General features: G+C 39.6%; 1 protein-coding gene across 2 annotated transcripts; it reads left to right on the top strand.

The window, feature by feature from the left end:
• The first annotated feature begins 293 nt into the window (after positions 1-293).
• rgl3a (ral guanine nucleotide dissociation stimulator-like 3a) lies at positions 294-16,420 on the top strand. Of its 2 annotated transcripts, XM_063476825.1 has the most exons (18): positions 294-402; positions 1,094-1,356; positions 7,273-7,553; positions 8,983-9,027; positions 9,188-9,357; positions 9,740-9,885; positions 9,997-10,308; positions 10,409-10,512; positions 10,621-10,705; positions 11,685-11,759; positions 12,333-12,419; positions 12,513-12,545; positions 12,662-12,783; positions 12,877-12,972; positions 13,146-13,281; positions 13,380-13,646; positions 13,899-14,013; positions 14,504-16,420. In XM_063476825.1, exons 2-18 carry the CDS (start codon positions 1,168-1,170, stop codon positions 14,656-14,658), a joined length of 2,418 nt encoding a protein of 805 aa, XP_063332895.1. In that variant the 5' UTR covers positions 294-402; positions 1,094-1,167; the 3' UTR covers positions 14,659-16,420. The 2 variants fall into 2 exon arrangements, with proteins under 2 accessions (XP_063332895.1, XP_063332896.1); XM_063476826.1 differs by lacking the exons at positions 294-402; positions 1,094-1,356 and adding an exon at positions 5,862-5,974.
• The last annotated feature ends 1,104 nt before the right edge of the window (positions 16,421-17,524 follow it).

The following is a 17,524-nucleotide window of genomic DNA, read 5'->3' as shown; positions in this document are numbered from 1 at the left end:
GTTTAACAAAAAAAGGGCACGTTTTTTTTTTGTTGTTTTTTTTTAATTTCTGCAGCAGAGGTGCTTATATCTCTAATATTTCTATCCATGGCTGAGGGGAAAAAAAGAAGGCAGTGAATTTGTGACTTGTGAGAAACGATTAAAATGGGACATAATTACATATCACAGAGAGTACAGCCAAACAAGGAGGAGGCCATTCCAACACACACACACACATACTCACACATACTCACACATACACACACGTACGTACATGCGCAGGGCATCATCCACCCACAAACACAAAGAACAATCAGCCCTCGGTGATAAATACCACAGTCTCTTCCTTCCAAGTTTCACACTGCTCTAAATGAGTATTCTGGTTGGACAAGTGCAGCTCTGAACAAGGATTACCGAGAAGCAGTAAGTGACTGTTGTTTTCTTTGCTTTGTGTAGATGTGATCGTATTTAATATCAGACTGATGAAGATTTTTCTTGGAGATGCCGTGGCCGACCCATTTTCTGCATCTTGCAGGTGTTTCAATATGTTAATTTTGTACCTTGTAAGAGAAATATTGAATGGTCAAAATGAAAGTAATATGTCACTCAGTGTTCATGTTTTTGTTTATTGTCTTATGTGCCCATTAAAAGCCTATTTAATAGAAGATAGGCAGTTTTTAAAAAATCAGTATGACTCCAAAAATGTAAGCAGTGTCATTTTAACAAAGCAAACACCGGTGCATTTCATGTATGCTCTCAGTATTGGGTCAGTTTTATTTTATTAAACTTAAATTAATTCAAGATAAATGCCCCATATCTTAATGCTTTCTTATAGCTCTTTCTGTTTTTTATGCTATAGAAGAACAGATAGATGTATTTCATTAAGAAGTGAATTAATCAAATTAAAATGTTTTATGTCATAGTGCAGTGCTGTTTTCTGTTGAATATGATTTTATTCAGCTACCGTTATTCCAGTTTTTAGCACTGGTCTGTTTAATAGATTTTAAAAATATCAGAGGTATTAAGCAGTATTACAGTGTTAGCCGCTCTGGAATAAACTTTAAAGGACTGTAAATGTGTGGTGGTTGTTTTCACGCTCTCCTCCCTGACACAGATGAGGCATCAGGTGTGGGAGAGGTCTGACGAGGTGTGCGTGGGCCTGTAGCGTGACCGGCACAGAGCGAAAAGATGAGGACCATCCTGCCTGTGTGTGGAGGCAGTGATGCCGGGGAACCCCGCAGCCTCCGCAGCAGGGTTGGCAGGATGAAGAGGCTGCTTTGGCTGAGGCAGAGTCAGTGCATGGGCGTTCACATGAACACGGAGCCTGGAGTGTGGCTAAGGAGTTTCCAGTTTCTGGACACCGATAGACAGTGTGAGGTGAGTTTGGAGTTTTTGTAGCAATGCTGAGAAAAGGCTGGTGTGTCACACTCAGCTTTATGCAACAGTGGGGTGTTATTCTTGGTGCACTGTCAACAACTGTGTTTTACATTTTCATCTAAATAGTTCAGGTTAACCTCCTGAAAGTCAATAGTGAAACTAACCCAAAACATCAGTAACCCCAGTTCAAAAATGCAGTTTATTTTCTGAATAGAAAACACAAGGTGTGATTTCTATATAATATGACTCACTAGAATATTACATTAAATATAATCTATAATATTATTACATTTTGAGATTTATATCCCTTTATTCAAATCTGAGATTTGGATTGTAAGCAATAGTAAATGAAACCAGTACACAACATAAATAAATGAATTACCTATAACATTTGTTAGATTCTGCAATCACAAAGTTGCACTGAGCTGCAAAAGCACTTGCAGTCCATTATTGCTAAAGTGTCCTGTGTAGTGGCAAGGCCCTGCCAGCCCTGCCAGTTTATGTAATAACCCACAGCTGATAAAAACAATGATCTGCAAGACTTTTCATTAATGATTAACTGTTGAGATAGTTCACACCATTTAGCAAAATATGTTTTAGAAAAGCACCGTTCACTCTCAGGAGACTTAAGTTTCTTCATATTCTTTGTTTTGTGTAACCAGCAAAATATATTCAATTTCTAGAGAAGAAAGGAAGTTATTTATGCAAAGCTTGATCCATCAGTTTAAAACTGGAATGAATTATTTTTCATCAAAGGTTCATTTTTCTTTGAATCATTGTGAAACATTAATAGAAGGTGCCTGTTACAGGTTCCTATAGCTCAGGTTAATGTTGCCAACAACCAAACCTAATGTTCTTTCTAACTATCATGGATGACTGGGAAAAACTGGAAAACAAGAACTTACTGATATCTAAGAAAGAAGTCAAATATAATATTTTTAAACTGATTACTTAAAAATGATTCTTAATTCAGGATAAAAATCCTGTGTCCTGCGTGTGTGCGTGTTCGTGTGTGTGTGTTCGTGGGTGGGTGGGGTGAGTTCAGCTATTGTCCCGTTGTTTTTACAGTCATGACGCCATCACTAACAATAGCCTTTTAGTAAAACTAAGGAAGAACTACAGTGCATTAGACTCTCCAGAAAGTATATCACATTTCAGACCAAAGAAAAAGCCTTTTGATCATGCGTGTTTTTCAAAGCAGTCATCGTTAACTGAGATATTCTGGCTTCTTCTTGTAGGCTGGGTTTTACTTGTTGCCTGCCTGCCATCACATCACCATTTCATGTGTCTAATTAGAAGTAATTGAGGTCTCCCCTTCCTCTGTTTCTCCACACTTTTGTTTAGCCTCTTTCGAAATAGAGGGTGGCTTTGTGAGAGTGAATGAGAGTGAAACTCATTAGGCAAACAAAAAGCTCATTCTTCCTTTTGGGCTTAATGATCAGTGACAGAAGCCTGACTGAAGATGCTCCATCTGCTCAGCTTGTGTTTTGCTTATTTGTCAGTTTGTCTCCAAATGTATATGAAAGAATTTCTTTGGTTTTAATACGTTGATGCCTATCGCTGTTTTGTACCTTTTTTTAAATCGCACACATATTTTTAGAACTACGACCTGTCTTTGTGGTATGTCACCACGCCTTTAACACTACATTAAGCTCCTGGGGAAAAACTGTCCTGACTGGATTCTTTTATGGTGTGACTGCATTGTTTCTAGTTTGCTCACACTGGCCTAGAATTAGCTTTGCATTTGCAAGATCAATCTTCCCTTAACATTTTCCAAAAACAAAAAAATAATATTTCCTCAAAGAAGATGAAGCAAGTGGAAAGCACTTGGGCCTGTTTAAAAGGAGTGCTTATGTCTATTCACAGCTCTGTATCTACTGGAGTCTATATGATTCACAGTTCAAAACAATCCCTGTTTATCTCGAATTGGATGCCTTTATTGTCAAGAAAACAAAAAATAAAAAATAAGTAAGAATAAGAAAAGGAAAATAAAAATATATACACATTCTTATATATGAATACATATGCATACACACCTACATATACGTAGGTGGCCAACAAGAAGTCATCATTTGTTTTTAAATTGGTGGGAGGCTTCCATTAAATAATTACTGCAGTGATTAACATTCTTCATGTGGGAACTGGTTAGTTAACCCTGACTGATGCAGTGACTAACTTTTTAAACATTTTTTAAAAATATTTTTAAACCACAATTTTAGAAGCTGCCTCCTGTTGTCGTGGAAGAGATGATCGTCTGTTTCAGAAGTGTCAGATTTTAAGCCTGCATCAATCAGAAAACCAATCAGACCATAAAATAAACTGTAGAGCTCATAGCAAACTAAATGGATTGGGGGTAAACAGCTGTTTAGCTTTAAGAAAACCACTTATTAGTGAGGCTGTTTGGCAAAGAAAGACTTTCACTTTGCTAGGGATTGGACTCTGGAGCAACAGAAAGGTCAAACGGTCAGATGACTCCACATTTATCCTGTTCCAGTGTGACTGGCCCATTAGGATAAGAACTGAGCTGAATGAGGTTTTCCCCCTTATGAATAGCATCTGCTGTACAAGCCTGTGGGGGCAGTATTATGATGTGTTTGCTTCAGTTAGTCAGGTCTTTAATATTAAATCAGCCCTGCCTGCTCTGCACCTTAACCTAAATGAGTGTCTTTGGGACATGCTGGAGAAGACTTTAGACAGTGGTCTGACTCCTGCATCATCAGTACAAGATCTTGGCAAAACACTTAATGCACGTCTAGAAAATAATAAATGTTGTGGCATTTTGTAATGCTTTTCAAAACAGTGAAATCTAAAAGGTCCCCAATTAAATAGAGTGTGAGGTTTTGGCCAGACATAAACACAAATCTACATGTACACACAGATATATTCATGTATAAACAACAGAAAGTAAAATCCCCAGAGTAAATTGTAGTAGTAGTATTATTATTTCAGTAAAACAGTATAGGATGAGGAGAAGTTCTTTCACATGATTAGGAAGTGTTAAGCACAATGGTGGCTCTGGGATAAATGCTGTTTCTTAGTCTCGCCCTGATTGGATGGTCCTCTACTGTGTCTCAGTTTTATTTGCTCTACAATTAAGGCCACCCAGACTTTGAAACAGAGGTTCACAAACTTCTTCTGACATGCCCCCAAAACTGCTAACTTCCCACATAGCACAGTTTTTTATCCATCATTAAATGATGATAAAAAGTTTCCTCGTTTTCATTCGGCTGCTCCTTTTAGGAGCTATCGCAACAGATCATCTGCGTCCATCTCAAAATATTTCTTGTAACCGTGTATCAGAATCCAATATATGTCAAGACATACTGAAAAAGATGATAGTTAAGGAAATTAAGGTTTCATCAAGTCCATCTTTTACTATTTATAACATGGCCAGCAGATGTCACAGTAGTTGCCGATTATGATTGTCTCCACAGAGTTTTATGTCATATAAATATGAACATTTCTAAATACTTACTTATACTTATTAGTTATTTAAAAACATATAGCTATGACTCACTATTACCACACATATTGTAAGCCGTCACATTGCATTATGTGTCTGGTACTAACACTCAAATGGCACTGTAGACAGTCAAGCTTCCCATTCTAGGAAGGGTGCTGGACCATAACAACATCGTGGTGGCTTCAGTGAGGGAGGTAAGGCTAAATTTATGACCAGCAAACATGCCAAACCCATGATAAAATGTGATATCTCTGACACTAGAAGTCACAGACATCACCTGTAATGGCTGTGTTGGGTTCGTCTAAACTCTTTTAAAGAGTCAAACTCACATCAGTGATAGAATATGACAATTCACAGCAACTCTTGCTGTAAATTCTGGCAGTAGGTTTTTAAGACCATTGTTACTCCACTTTATTTCTCATGAAAATATGTACTTTTAATATTTTTATCCGACATGTGTACTTTGGAGATTTGGAAACTCAGACAGCGAACTCTATATGGTTCAGAAAATAAATATAGAACAATTTAATACCATTCGGGTAATTATGTCTTTGTGACTCTCCGTGGTTTATTTTACTTGAGTGGCTTTCAGTTTGAGGATCCAGCGTTTAAAAAGTAGCCAGACAGACGGATAGATGGGGTCCTTACTTCCTGATGTCACACGTAAACAGCACTGATCATATTACTCTGCTGATGCTGCTGTGATAACAGCGCTGGAAACCTTTACAGTATTGCGAGTATCAGTAACAAATTTCCAGTCGCAACCTCAGGCTTAAAATATGCGCGATAGCGTCTGACGCTATTTGTTTGCCTAATCTTATTGGTTGTTTGTGTTGAGCCGGCCCACACCTGTTTATTAGCTCCGCCCACCGAAATAACTTCTATTCGTTTTACCCGTCCAGACGTCATTCTAGTTAAGCCACGGTTTGGAAAGTTGTGCTCGCATATCTTTGTATTTATTTATTATTTTTTTAAAGAGACATTTTCGCTATATTATTTATGAAGGATGAAAGTGTCAGGTTTACTTCAGACTCAAGCCAAGTGTCGAAGGACGTGATTGAATCCTTAAAAATCCACTGCCACGAGAGTTTACACACAGAAGGACTTATTTACCCCAAGAGCAGGATAAAGATGGGAAAATGGCACTTATCCATGGTAGGTCAAATGAACGATCTGCTTTCTGGCATGCATTAGTTATAAGTTAACACATGAATCTGACTGCAGCGTTTTCATTCTTGGTTGTTTTCATTTGTTGTCAGCTTCATGTGAACTTAATCGTAATTCTATGGTGTGCAGGGAAAATATAAAAGTTTCATTCACTGTTGAGTATGCGCTGGTGTCACAATGCTTTGCACACTGGTTTCTGTCATGTGGTGTCAGGTATTTTAAAGAGTGCTCTGCTCCTATTGTCATGCATGCACAGAATAACGCTTGTTTACCAGCGGGATCAGCGAGCCTCATTTCAGGTCTGTGAGTATTAGAAGATGAGGTGACACCCAGTTCTAATGGCAAGTTTGAGATTGTTTGCCTGCGGGGTTTGGAACCCAGTTACTGTCTAATGTCTGTGGCTTTGTATAACACCATCTATTTGGGGTTATAGTTATTAATTTGAAGGGCTGCTGGATCCGTTTAAGCTAGATCAAATAAGTATTGTTGTCTTTTCTGCATTTATAATTATTTGTGCTTTAAGAGTTGCTCTGCAGTTTCACTGCCTGATCTCACATGTCTTCGATAGCTTATATAATTAATAATTCAGCTGATCAGTGGTCTGTTTAAATTCCTTTTAAAGTAAGAGTGGTAAGTTTTTATGCTCTTAAAAATCATCATTGTTTGACTGTCAAAGATGTTATAATGTTGTTGTTTGTCATTAATATGACTAAATTACAAAATTCCAATCTAGAGGCATCTGGAGTTTTCTCAGATCTGATGTTAAAATAAGTTTTAAGTTAATCTTTCCATTACAAAATTTCATAATTTTGTGCCACACATAAAAATAAACCAATGGCCCATTTTTTTTCCTATTACGTCTGACTATTTCTCTAAAGTTTTGGAGGAGGAAATATAAGGTTGTATCTAACTAAGAATAAAATAGACTTTCAAATTCCTCATCAAATTGTAGTCAACTGTGTCAGGTGCAATGAATCATCCCCATGCTTGTTGGCATAAACAAATACGTCAGTAAAAAAATTTTCTGTCATCGGTCACTAGGTGTGTGTGTATGTGTATATGTCAACAGTGAGTTTAATCGAAGCAGAGTTCGATCTTTTTAGATAAAATTATGTAATTTGTTAAGTTCATTTTGAAACAATCATCTGCGTATTCCAAGGCTTTACACAAATTTAGATCACATTTTTTTATTCTCTCTTATACACTGAATGAATTCTGGGGGCAGGAAGGAATTTCATGTGCTAGGTCCAGATTTGCCAGATCATTACCTGAATTTTCTCCTGCAGGACCCGGTTCAGGAGTGGGGTGAAGAGGAGGAGGACGGGGCAGTGTTTGGGATCACGCTACGCAGGGAGCCTGTGCCGACCTCGACCATGGGAGAGCTTCCAATGAGCTTCGTCCAGTACCACACGGTGAAGGTGCGCAGGCTGAAGGCAGCTACCCTGGAGCGTCTGGTTACCCATCTACTGGACCCTGAGAAAAGGGAGGCCGACTTCATCCAAGTGTTCCTCTCCACCTACAGGGCCTTCACCTCCACCAGCACCCTCATTGAGCTGCTGTTTCAGAGGTGAGATTTTGTAGACTTGTGTTAACAGAAAGCATGAGGGTACAGTCAGCTGGTGTGTAAGCCCGTATATGAGATCATTTTGCTGCTTGATTTAACATGTATAAATGTACACAGCTGGAGTCAGATGAAGGCCTTAATTTTTTGTGAAATGGACCATTTGAAAGACGAAATCAGTTAAGCCCTAATCGTCGCTCCTTATCAGAAGCCACACAGATAAGAAGGCTTTAATAATTGCCTTCTAACTTATTGACATTTATTTATTATTCCACTGTGTGCTGCTTTTAAAAAGGTCATCACTGCTTACAAATGAAAGTGGAGCGCATGCGTAATAACCAGGTTTACAACATGCCCAGTGCACAAATCAATTTCCAAAGGACAGAGCAGTTTAACAGCCTGTTTACATCGCCTCAGCTACTCGCAAAGCAAACCTGTGTTGAAGTGAAGCAGGTTTCTATGACAAGTATTATCGTCATGAACTAAACAAAGCAGTCTCGAGCTTTATTCCATTGTGAAACGATCATGGCTACACCCTCCACACCCAACAACTATTTACAGTTACCTTATTGATTTTGCCTCGGGAAATACCTTCAGGAATCTTTTGCAAAGTACATATTTCGGGGTTGCGTATACACCAATGTGTTACGATGGTAGTAGAAATTATTCTATTCTCCTCCTAATTTCTATTAGGAGGAGAGTAGGATGTTCTAAAGTTATAAAACAAACACAGCTCAAAGAAACTTTGGTTTCTCTTTTCTTTGTAACTCAACTTTGCTAATTACATCATGTATGGATCTGTGACCACTAGTGTGGAGTTCATATATTATTTCTCCAACAGTCGCCCTCATGACTGCAGTGCTGGTGGCAAAAGGTTTCCTGGGAAATTTCCTAGAAGCGATCACCATCAGAACAAACTCTGAATTGTGTTTTCCCTCTTTTGCCTTACAGGATTTTGTACAGGATGTGGCCTTTTGCTGCTGTTGTAAAACTTCTTAAAGAACTATATTTTAACTGCATAAGTTGAGTTGAATTAATTTACCCAACTTACACAGTCTTTGACTTGCTCCTGTGCCGTGACCACTAAGGTTCTTAAAGTTCTGTTTTGTTCCCTGCTTTCATGCAATAAAGGCACAGGATCCTGTTATAAAACTTCCTGCACATGCGACAACATGGCACCATTCTCCAGTTTTACTGCACGCATATCATTATTAAACACCATGGGGGGCATTTATCTGTTTACACTCTGTAACAAGGACACGGTGTGTCTGCAGGGAGTCCGAGTGTTGCAGGACATTTCCACAGGATGAACAGTTGTTAAGCTGCAACCCTGGGACTTTCCTTGTTTACAGGATTTATTCTGTCATCATTCGCTCACCATGTTGTCCTTTTCTGTGGTGATAATACATAATCGTGTCTCCCTTGCCAATTACAGAAATGACTCGGTCACAAACCTGGATAACTCGGTGAACGCGAACAGGTGAGTACAAAAAACAGTTACAAGTTTGTTTGTTTTTTAGTTTATCTGTTGTAAATTATGCACGTGTTCCTCAGATATCATCAAGTCTCATGTAAACTAACCTTGTAGAGTAAAATTAACAATCAATCAGTAATCATCATCTCCCATGAATCTCCTTTAGTACCTTGGTCTCAGTGATCCGGCTTTGGTTAGAGGAATACAGCGAAGACTTCAATGAGCCCCCTCAGTACCAGGCTCTCCGGACTTTGTGTGTCCACATGCAGCATCGGATCTGCTTCAGACGTTTGGTTCATCATGCAGAGGGCCTGCTCAAGAGGCTCCAGGAACAAGGTAAAAAAAACAAAAAACGGATACATAATGTCAGGGCAGGATAGATTTAACACGTGTGAATCAGTTTTTATCAGAAGAATTTAGTATAACCTGATGTTCAAGACCTTATATCAACAATAAATCATTTAATTTACAGGTCCAGATTAAGCCTAATTACTTCTAATAATCTAATCTTGGCTATTTATCTAAAAGAAGGAAGCTACCTGTGAGATACTTGTTTCAATGACCTCATTGGTCTGTTGATTTTTACAAGGTCATTTTTACAGCATCTGAAAGAGCTCTTCTTATTTACAAATACCGCCGCAGGTTCATGAGTGTTTTCCTTCACGTGTGCATTGAGCTGCACGTTTTAATGTCATTTATGATTTGGTGTATTTGACAGATTGTAGCCAGCCTGCGTCAGAGCACAGCAGTGAATCACTGCAGCAGGTAGATGAAGCCGAGATGTCCACTAAGAATGAAGACAAATACAACTTTATGGACTTCCCCGTGAGGGAAGTGGCTGAGCAGCTGACCAGACTGGACGCTGTAGGTTTCGTTTTTATAAAAAAGTGAAGTTCTGTGTTTCTCGGTTGATTGTGGGAGGGTTTTTTTTTTCTCATTAATTTTTTCCTGTCTTGCAACAATTTTTTCCCCCAGGACCTCTTTGTCAAAGTGGAGCCCTTCCACTGCCTGGGCTGTGTCTGGTCCCAACGTGACAAAAAAGAAAACCGAAACCTGGCACCAACGGTCCGCGCCACCATCTCCCAGTTTAACGCTGTCACCAACCGTGTCATCACCTCACTCCTCTGCACATCCCCGCACCTCCCTTCCACTTCCTCTCCTGGCTTGTCACCTTCTTTGTCCTCTAACTTCCTGTACCCCTCCTCTGCTCCGAGCTCACCTTGCATCTTGCGCACCAGCCCCTGTCACAGAGCACGCGTCATCGAGAGGTGGATCGCTGTTGCACAGGTTTGTATCACAAAATATTTAGAGATTAACAAAAAGTTTCCATCGAAAAACAAAATGAGAACACAAGAAAGACACGAACAATCTTATTGTATCTGTGCAGGAGTGCAGAGAGCTGAAGAACTTCTCTTCTTTAAGGGCCATCCTTTCAGCCCTGCAATCCAACGCTGTGTATCGCCTCAAAAAGACATGGGCTGCTGTCAGCAGGTCAGCAAATATTTCATTTATATTACAGTGTTGTTTCACTCAAAAGAAGAATATACTACTGCAGGAAAAAGAAACTATCTTTATGTAATAAATATTTTTGGTTTTCAGGGAAAGCATGGCCACCTTTGACCACCTTTGTGAGACTTTTCCTGATGAGAACTGTGTGCTGACCAACAGGGAGATCCTGGTGGAGGTAACTACATGTATTTTCTACACATACACATGTGGGAGAATGTGGACTGAAGATGAGAAAAGAAAGCTGTTATTAGTACCAAGTGTTCTTGAAATAGTCAGAACTGTACTGCCTTCGGGATATCTGTATCTTGAGCTCAGTCCTCAGAGAATCAAGGAATACAATAATGAATGCACTGCAGGAAGACATTACCAGGATTCTTCCTGGAATGTACAACAAGAGCCTTGTTTGACTTCTCATAAAACCTGCTTTACTTGTATATGTGCCTCTTGGGTCTGTAATTACAGCTATATGATGATAAATGTAAACCGTGGTAAATTAAAACCTGACAAACAAACATGGACAGAGAAACACCTTTTAAAAACTAGCCTAGAGAGTGTACTGCTACTTAAAATTCCAGCCACGAATACCAATACAGTCACATGAATTCTCACACAGCTCCGTGATCACATTTTCAAACTAAAATGTTTCAAAGGAGGTCCTTAATCATTTCAGAGAGAAGCTTCATAGAGAAGTCCTGTCAAGTGGCCTGTTATTGTTCATTAGTTACTTTGTCCTTTTTGATGGTTGAGTCACATATTCTTCTGAATTTAATTCACAAGTCTAAAGGTGTGTCCAGTTCACTTACCACTTTGCTTTTTGTTCTGAGAGCCTTTCCCTGTGGAAAGAAACTGATACGAGTGTATATTCAGTGATACTGCTTTTATCAGTGACAAAGAGAAGCCCATTGTTCTTAGCTGACACTAATAAAACTGCAAATAAAAGTTACTCCCTGGGCATTTGTCCTACTCAGTGGTTATTAATATATTGAGTGCACATGTCTAACACTCGTTTGCAAGTTTTAAACACATTTGTTCTTCAGAAGTACCCTCCCACAGCACCCTGTTAGGAGGCCCTCAACCCTGACAGGAAGAATTATATAACATGACTACTTTGTTTTCATCTCACATTACAAACCTGAATTTCCATTTTCCTGCAGGATGGGACTCACCCACACAGCAGTGGCATGCCGGCTGATAAATCACCCCGGCTCTGCTCGGAGTCCAGGCAGATGGTAAGAGGATACTCATCATCATTTCTGGTTCCTCAATTTTAGATTTCACCTAAAAAAAAAAAGTGAATCTGTCAACTAAGCAGGCTGGTAAAACTAAAAGAAAGAGGTCTGTTTTTCCCCCCATCATCAATTTAGCTTCCTTAAATATCACTTGTTCTCAATTTTAGTTCCCTGCTCAGTTTCCAGATATGTTGCTAAGTTCCACTTCTTGTTTAATAGAAATATATTTAATGGAAATTTTAAATGCACTGACAGCTCACACAAATGTTTGCATGTATGGAAAGATGCATACACCCAAGATGTGTGTGTAGCATTTCCCACGTCCATTTGTTTACTCAGTCTGGGTGTGGCTGTGTAAAATGTTTTATACCCCCATAGTCATGATGTCTATATACTGAGATGCTCTTCTCTCTGCTGTTTTGTTTCTGTGCCTGCTTACGTATTAAATATCATTTTCCCTGGTTTTCTTCTGCTCTGCTCACCACCGTCTTAAAATCTCACTAGTTTTTTTTCTGCTCATTTTGCGGGGATGTTCTTAGTCTTAAATAATGGATTTGGCTTTTTTGTGCTTAGAACTACAGCAGTGGTGTGGTACCATACCTGGGCACTTACCTGACAGTCCTCACCATGCTGGACACAGCGTTGAACGACACAGTGGACGTGAGTTCTTTATTTGTTTGCCTTTATGGCACTTCAGTGGATCTATTATCCAATATAACTCAGGTTGTTTATTTTTCCCTCTTTTGTTCACAGGGTGGCCTCATAAACTTTGAGAAACGCAGACGGGTAGGTGTCGCCTCCTAGTGGTGTCTTGCATAAATTACTGACAGATTTCTATATGCCGCCTTGTTCTTTCTGTTCTATATTTTAACCTCTGCTGTATTTTATTGTTTCCTTTATAGGAATTTGAGATTCTCTCTCAGATTCGGCAGCTTCAAGCTTCTTGTTCCCGCTACAGTTTTCCAGTCAACCCTCGTATCGCCGCCTGGCTGCAGACACACACGCTGCTCACAGACCAGGAGAGGTGAGACTTACACTAAACCCCTTCATATACATTATGAAGTAGGTTTTGGTGAAGTCCATCATGCCTTATTTTATTTGTTTTTGTCTGTTGTAGCTATGAATTGTCTCGTGGACTGGAGCCTCCAGCTGACCTCTGCCCCAGCTCTCCCAACACATGGAGCAGTTATCTGCTCACAAGGAAGCTCGCCGCGTAAGTTTAAAGTCTGTCAGTTTATTTTTAGGTGCTTTAGAGGTTACAATTTTAGTTAATTGAACATTAATTAGGGGGACATTATTTAGTTAAGGTGGGTGTTCATTTCTGGCTCCATAACTTTAGAATGTCATCCTTATATCAGAAGTGCTCAACTCAAATTGCATTTGCAGGTTGAGAACATCTGTCGACACTCCCGTCAGGAAGACCCACGCTGACCAGATCAGTGTGTCGTCTTCTGGCTCGAGCAGTTCAGACATGGAGGACCTGTCTGTGCCTCAGCTCTCCCCCCTCAGACTCAAACTAAAGGTATGAAACCTCCACATTCCTGTATATAGTCAGACAGTATAACGGTTACCGGGGACAAATGTCGTATTCATATTCTTTCCTCGTCTCTCTCCCCTCAGTCGTTCTCGGGCTCCCTTCACAACGTCACAGAAGGCACCTCCTCCGGGTCCTCCTCCCCATCCCTGTCTAGATCCTCCTGCAGCTCCTCACACCCAGACCTCACATCCCCCTCTCTGGTGCTAAACCCAGACCCATCGTCCTCATCATCATCCAGCTGCTCTCCTCGGGCTGCGCTGCCTGTTTACAACAAACAGGTTGCTGACTCGTGTATCATCAGGGTCAGTGTGGAGTGTGTCAGCAATGGAAACGTCTATAAGAGCATAGTGGTACGTCTGGTGATCTGGTATATCTGCTCTTTAAAGGTCAGCTAGAATGTTTTTGGCAAACTTTGTTCTAAAATAGGAAACTAGAAGAGTAGTGTCGGGATTACATGATGAACTTTCTTGTCCAACTTTGTGTTGACGGAAAAAGTTTGGTGTGTTTTTAGCTTCCTTTCAAGGTAACAGTTCAATGAAACATTCAGATTTCAAATGCATCGATACGGATGTGAAGTGTTGACTCTGTTATTTCCTCTCCAGCTGACCAGTCAGGAGCACACACCTCAGGTGATTCAAAGAGCTCTTGAAAAGCACAACATGGAGGACTTCAGTTGCAGTGACTTCGGGCTCTACCAGGTGCTCAAAAACGGAAAAGGTGAATATCTCTGCTTCACACTTCAATTCAAACAGTCTAAACATTTGAGTGCTGGTGTAACCTGCTCAGAACAGAATGAACCTTTATCAGTGAGGACTCCCAAAGTGTGTGTCTCCTCTGCTTTTAGCTGTTTGCAAAAACACAAGAGTATCTTCTAAAAAGTAAATAAATCATGATATGTGACCTTAAACTGTGCACTGCATTAACTAGATAAACGATATACCAATATTTAATCTCTGAAAGCAGGAAACATTTTCACTTGTGCAATAATATGTTTCACCATCAGTCTGCAGCTTTCCATAAATTAAAATGCAAATCAGCCTCAGCACAAGATGACATATATATATTCTAACTCCTGCTCTTGTAATATTTTAATAGCTTTTAATTTCTTAAATAGACTTGAAGAGCAGACATTATTAGAAATTAGTGTTTGCATTAATCTTGCAAATGGAGAAAACTAAATGCCACTTTACTCCTCTTCTTGCCACAGAGCTCCAGATACCCGACAAAGCCAACGTGTTTTATGCAATGTGCCCCACTGCCAACTATGACTTTGTCCTGCGCCAGCGCTGGAGGAGCCACGGGAGACATTTTGGCTCTTCAACCAGCCCTGGAGCTCTGCCCAGGTGCCGCCGTGGAAGGTGAAAAGTATTTGGTCTGAATGAAAGGATCGAAGGACACTTTTTTTTAGAGCGAGAGTGGAGCTGTTCATCTGCACCAACCACTTCAAGACACATTTGTGGCTGTTTGCATCTCCTCATCAAGATGAGATTGTTACTATGCAGCAGCAGACGAGAGCAGAGATTCCCAGACTTCGACTGAAAATAACCCGGAGAAGTTCTCATCGAAGCTTAATATTCATCAGGAGCAGCACTGGAACAAAAGCGATCCCGTGCTCCTTGAAAAAGTTTGAAGGAAATGTTCAGATATACATAAGACTGAATGCAAAGAATAGCCTGAGTAACAAAAAGTGCAATCTCACCAAGGATTGGTGCTACGAAGAACTCTTCAGCTTTCACCGCAGGAGATAACACATATCAGGATCAGCTGGTCTTACAAAGCAGTCCTGTGTCATCATGACCCAAAATTAACTTGCTGTGTGGCTTCTGTCTGTGACCAGTTTAGCACACATGACACTTTTCTCTCAGCCTGTTCGGCTGCGTGAGCAACAGGGGCTGCGGTCTTTCACAAACCCGGCAGAACAAATGGAAGAACAGTGAGTCAGGATGATTAAATATGAGATGTTCGCTCTCAGATGATGAGCACAGATTCCCAAACAGATCGAGGTTGAATTTTACTCATGCTGAGTGCACTGGATGGAGTGAAGCTCTGTTTAGACCAACACCTACTGACCCTGATGTGGACGTGTCTGCAACAAGTATTCATTTGTTTTGTAGTAAATGATTTCAATATTTTAATGTAACTTAATGAAATCTTGTCATTTAAAATTATTTATAGTGTTTCAGTATTCAGCTTTTAGAGCTACCGTGATGTAGTAAAAACGTGTCTGTATGTTTTTTCATGTTTTCTAGTCTTTGATGAAGTGCTGTAGAAATCATGTTAACGTTTAGTTCTCATAAGCTCAACTCAGTTTTGTATCTGTTTGATCGAAGAAAGCTATTTCTCTTTTCTTTTTCTATGTTTCTTTTTTAATTTGCTACGGTGAAATGAAGGACTCTTTTTAAGTAAGATAATATGCACATTATGTATGTTTATATAGTCTGTGGCCTTGCCTGGATTGTGGCATTTGTTTTAAGTTTTAATGCTTACATGGGACATCACACAGATCATTTTCCCCTACCCAAACTGTTATTCAGGTGCCGCTTATGGTCACTAATGTCTGTAATCTGGGGTAATTATAGACCACCAGGCCTACTATAATAAGTCAGTTTGCATGCATCGCTGTGCATGAAATTAATCTGAAAAATGGTTCTCGTATGTGAAAATAAGGATGAACTAGCATGTGAATTAAATTAGCAGGTAAGAGCTACTCTGTGAGGCTAATCCTCCTGAAAACTACCAGCCAGATTTTTTTATGCAATTAAGATGAAAATTGAAGTCAAGTTCAAAAATTTTCAGTCACTGAATGACATAAAATATTTTTTGTTTTGTTTTTTAGCTTTTGCACACTGGTGGGTTGTTTTTTGCAGGATTTTGCATCAAACATTCACTTTAAAGCTTCTATGATCCGGTTAAAAAAAATCAAGTGAAAAGTTGGTAACAAAAGGAGTGGCAGCTGCATTAAATGAAGGAAATGAATTAGCAGGTTTTCATCTTTGTTTGTTTTTTTGCACATCAGAAGTTCTGTATGAACATTTTTTAAACACTTTATTTCAACAGATTCTTTATTTTTTAAAGTTTCATCTCAGCATTTGCTCATAATAACTGATGTTAAATGTTTAGTAATAAAATGATTTTTGTCATAGTGACACTGTAATCAGTTGTTTTAATTTATTCCATTTTTAATGGTGTGACTTCCTTGAACACAGAAGAAATGATACGCTCGTATCAGACTTTATTCACGGCAGAGAGAATTTGGACCATATTGAAATGACGACATCACGCAGTTACTGTAGATTTCCCGTTTCACCGCTTCTCACAGGTGTTATATTGGATTGAGATCTGGTGACTGTGGAGGCCATGAACTAATAGTCATCTTCACGAAATCAGCTGGAGATGATCAGTTGGAGTTTCATGATGTGGCACATTGTCCAGCTCACAGGAGCCACGAGTGGATAGGTACACTGTGATCAAAAGGAGATAGATATCGTCAGCAGTAATACTCAGCTAGGCTGTGGCATTTAAACAATGTGCAACTGAACAAAGAGGCGAGAAGTGTGCCAAGAAAATATTGTCCACATCATTAAACCACCACCACTGGCCAAAACCAATGGTAAAAGGTAGGACAGATCCATGTTTTCAAGTTGTTCACAGCAAATTCTGACCTTCCATCAGGCTGTTGCAGCAAAAATCAAGACTCATCAGACCAGACAACATTTTTCCAGTTTGCTATTGTCCAGTTTTGGTGTGTCCATGTGAATTGTAGCCTCAGTTCTTAGCTGTGGTATGTGGTCTTCTGCTGCTATAACCCATCAGCTTTGAGCTTCAAAACTGTATTCATTTAGTGATGCTTTTCTGCATAAACTGGTTGTAAAGACAGATTACTTACGTTACTGTTGCCTCTCTGTAAGCCCGAAGCAGTTTGGCCATATTTTTCTGATCTCTGGAATCAACAAGGCATTTTCTCCCAGAACTGCCATTCCCTGGATATTGGCATACTGGAATTACACAGCTGACACCAACAACCATGCCGCATTCAAAGTTACTTAAATCACCCTTTTCTGCAATTATGATGCTCAGTGTGAACTTCAGCACATCATCTTGAGCTTGTCTACATGCCTAAACGATACTGCCATGGGATTGATTAATTACATATTTGCATTAACAAGCGTTTGAGCAGGTGTACCTAATAAAGTGGCTGTGAAGTGTATATATGCTAGAAGACAAGGAA

Source organism: Pelmatolapia mariae, linkage group LG6 (genome assembly GCF_036321145.2).
Source record: "Pelmatolapia mariae isolate MD_Pm_ZW linkage group LG6, Pm_UMD_F_2, whole genome shotgun sequence".
In the NCBI taxonomy this organism is placed as follows: domain Eukaryota; kingdom Metazoa; phylum Chordata; class Actinopteri; order Cichliformes; family Cichlidae; genus Pelmatolapia; species Pelmatolapia mariae.
Note: the sequence above shows the minus strand (reverse complement) of the source record. Positions and strands in the feature narration are given on the sequence as shown.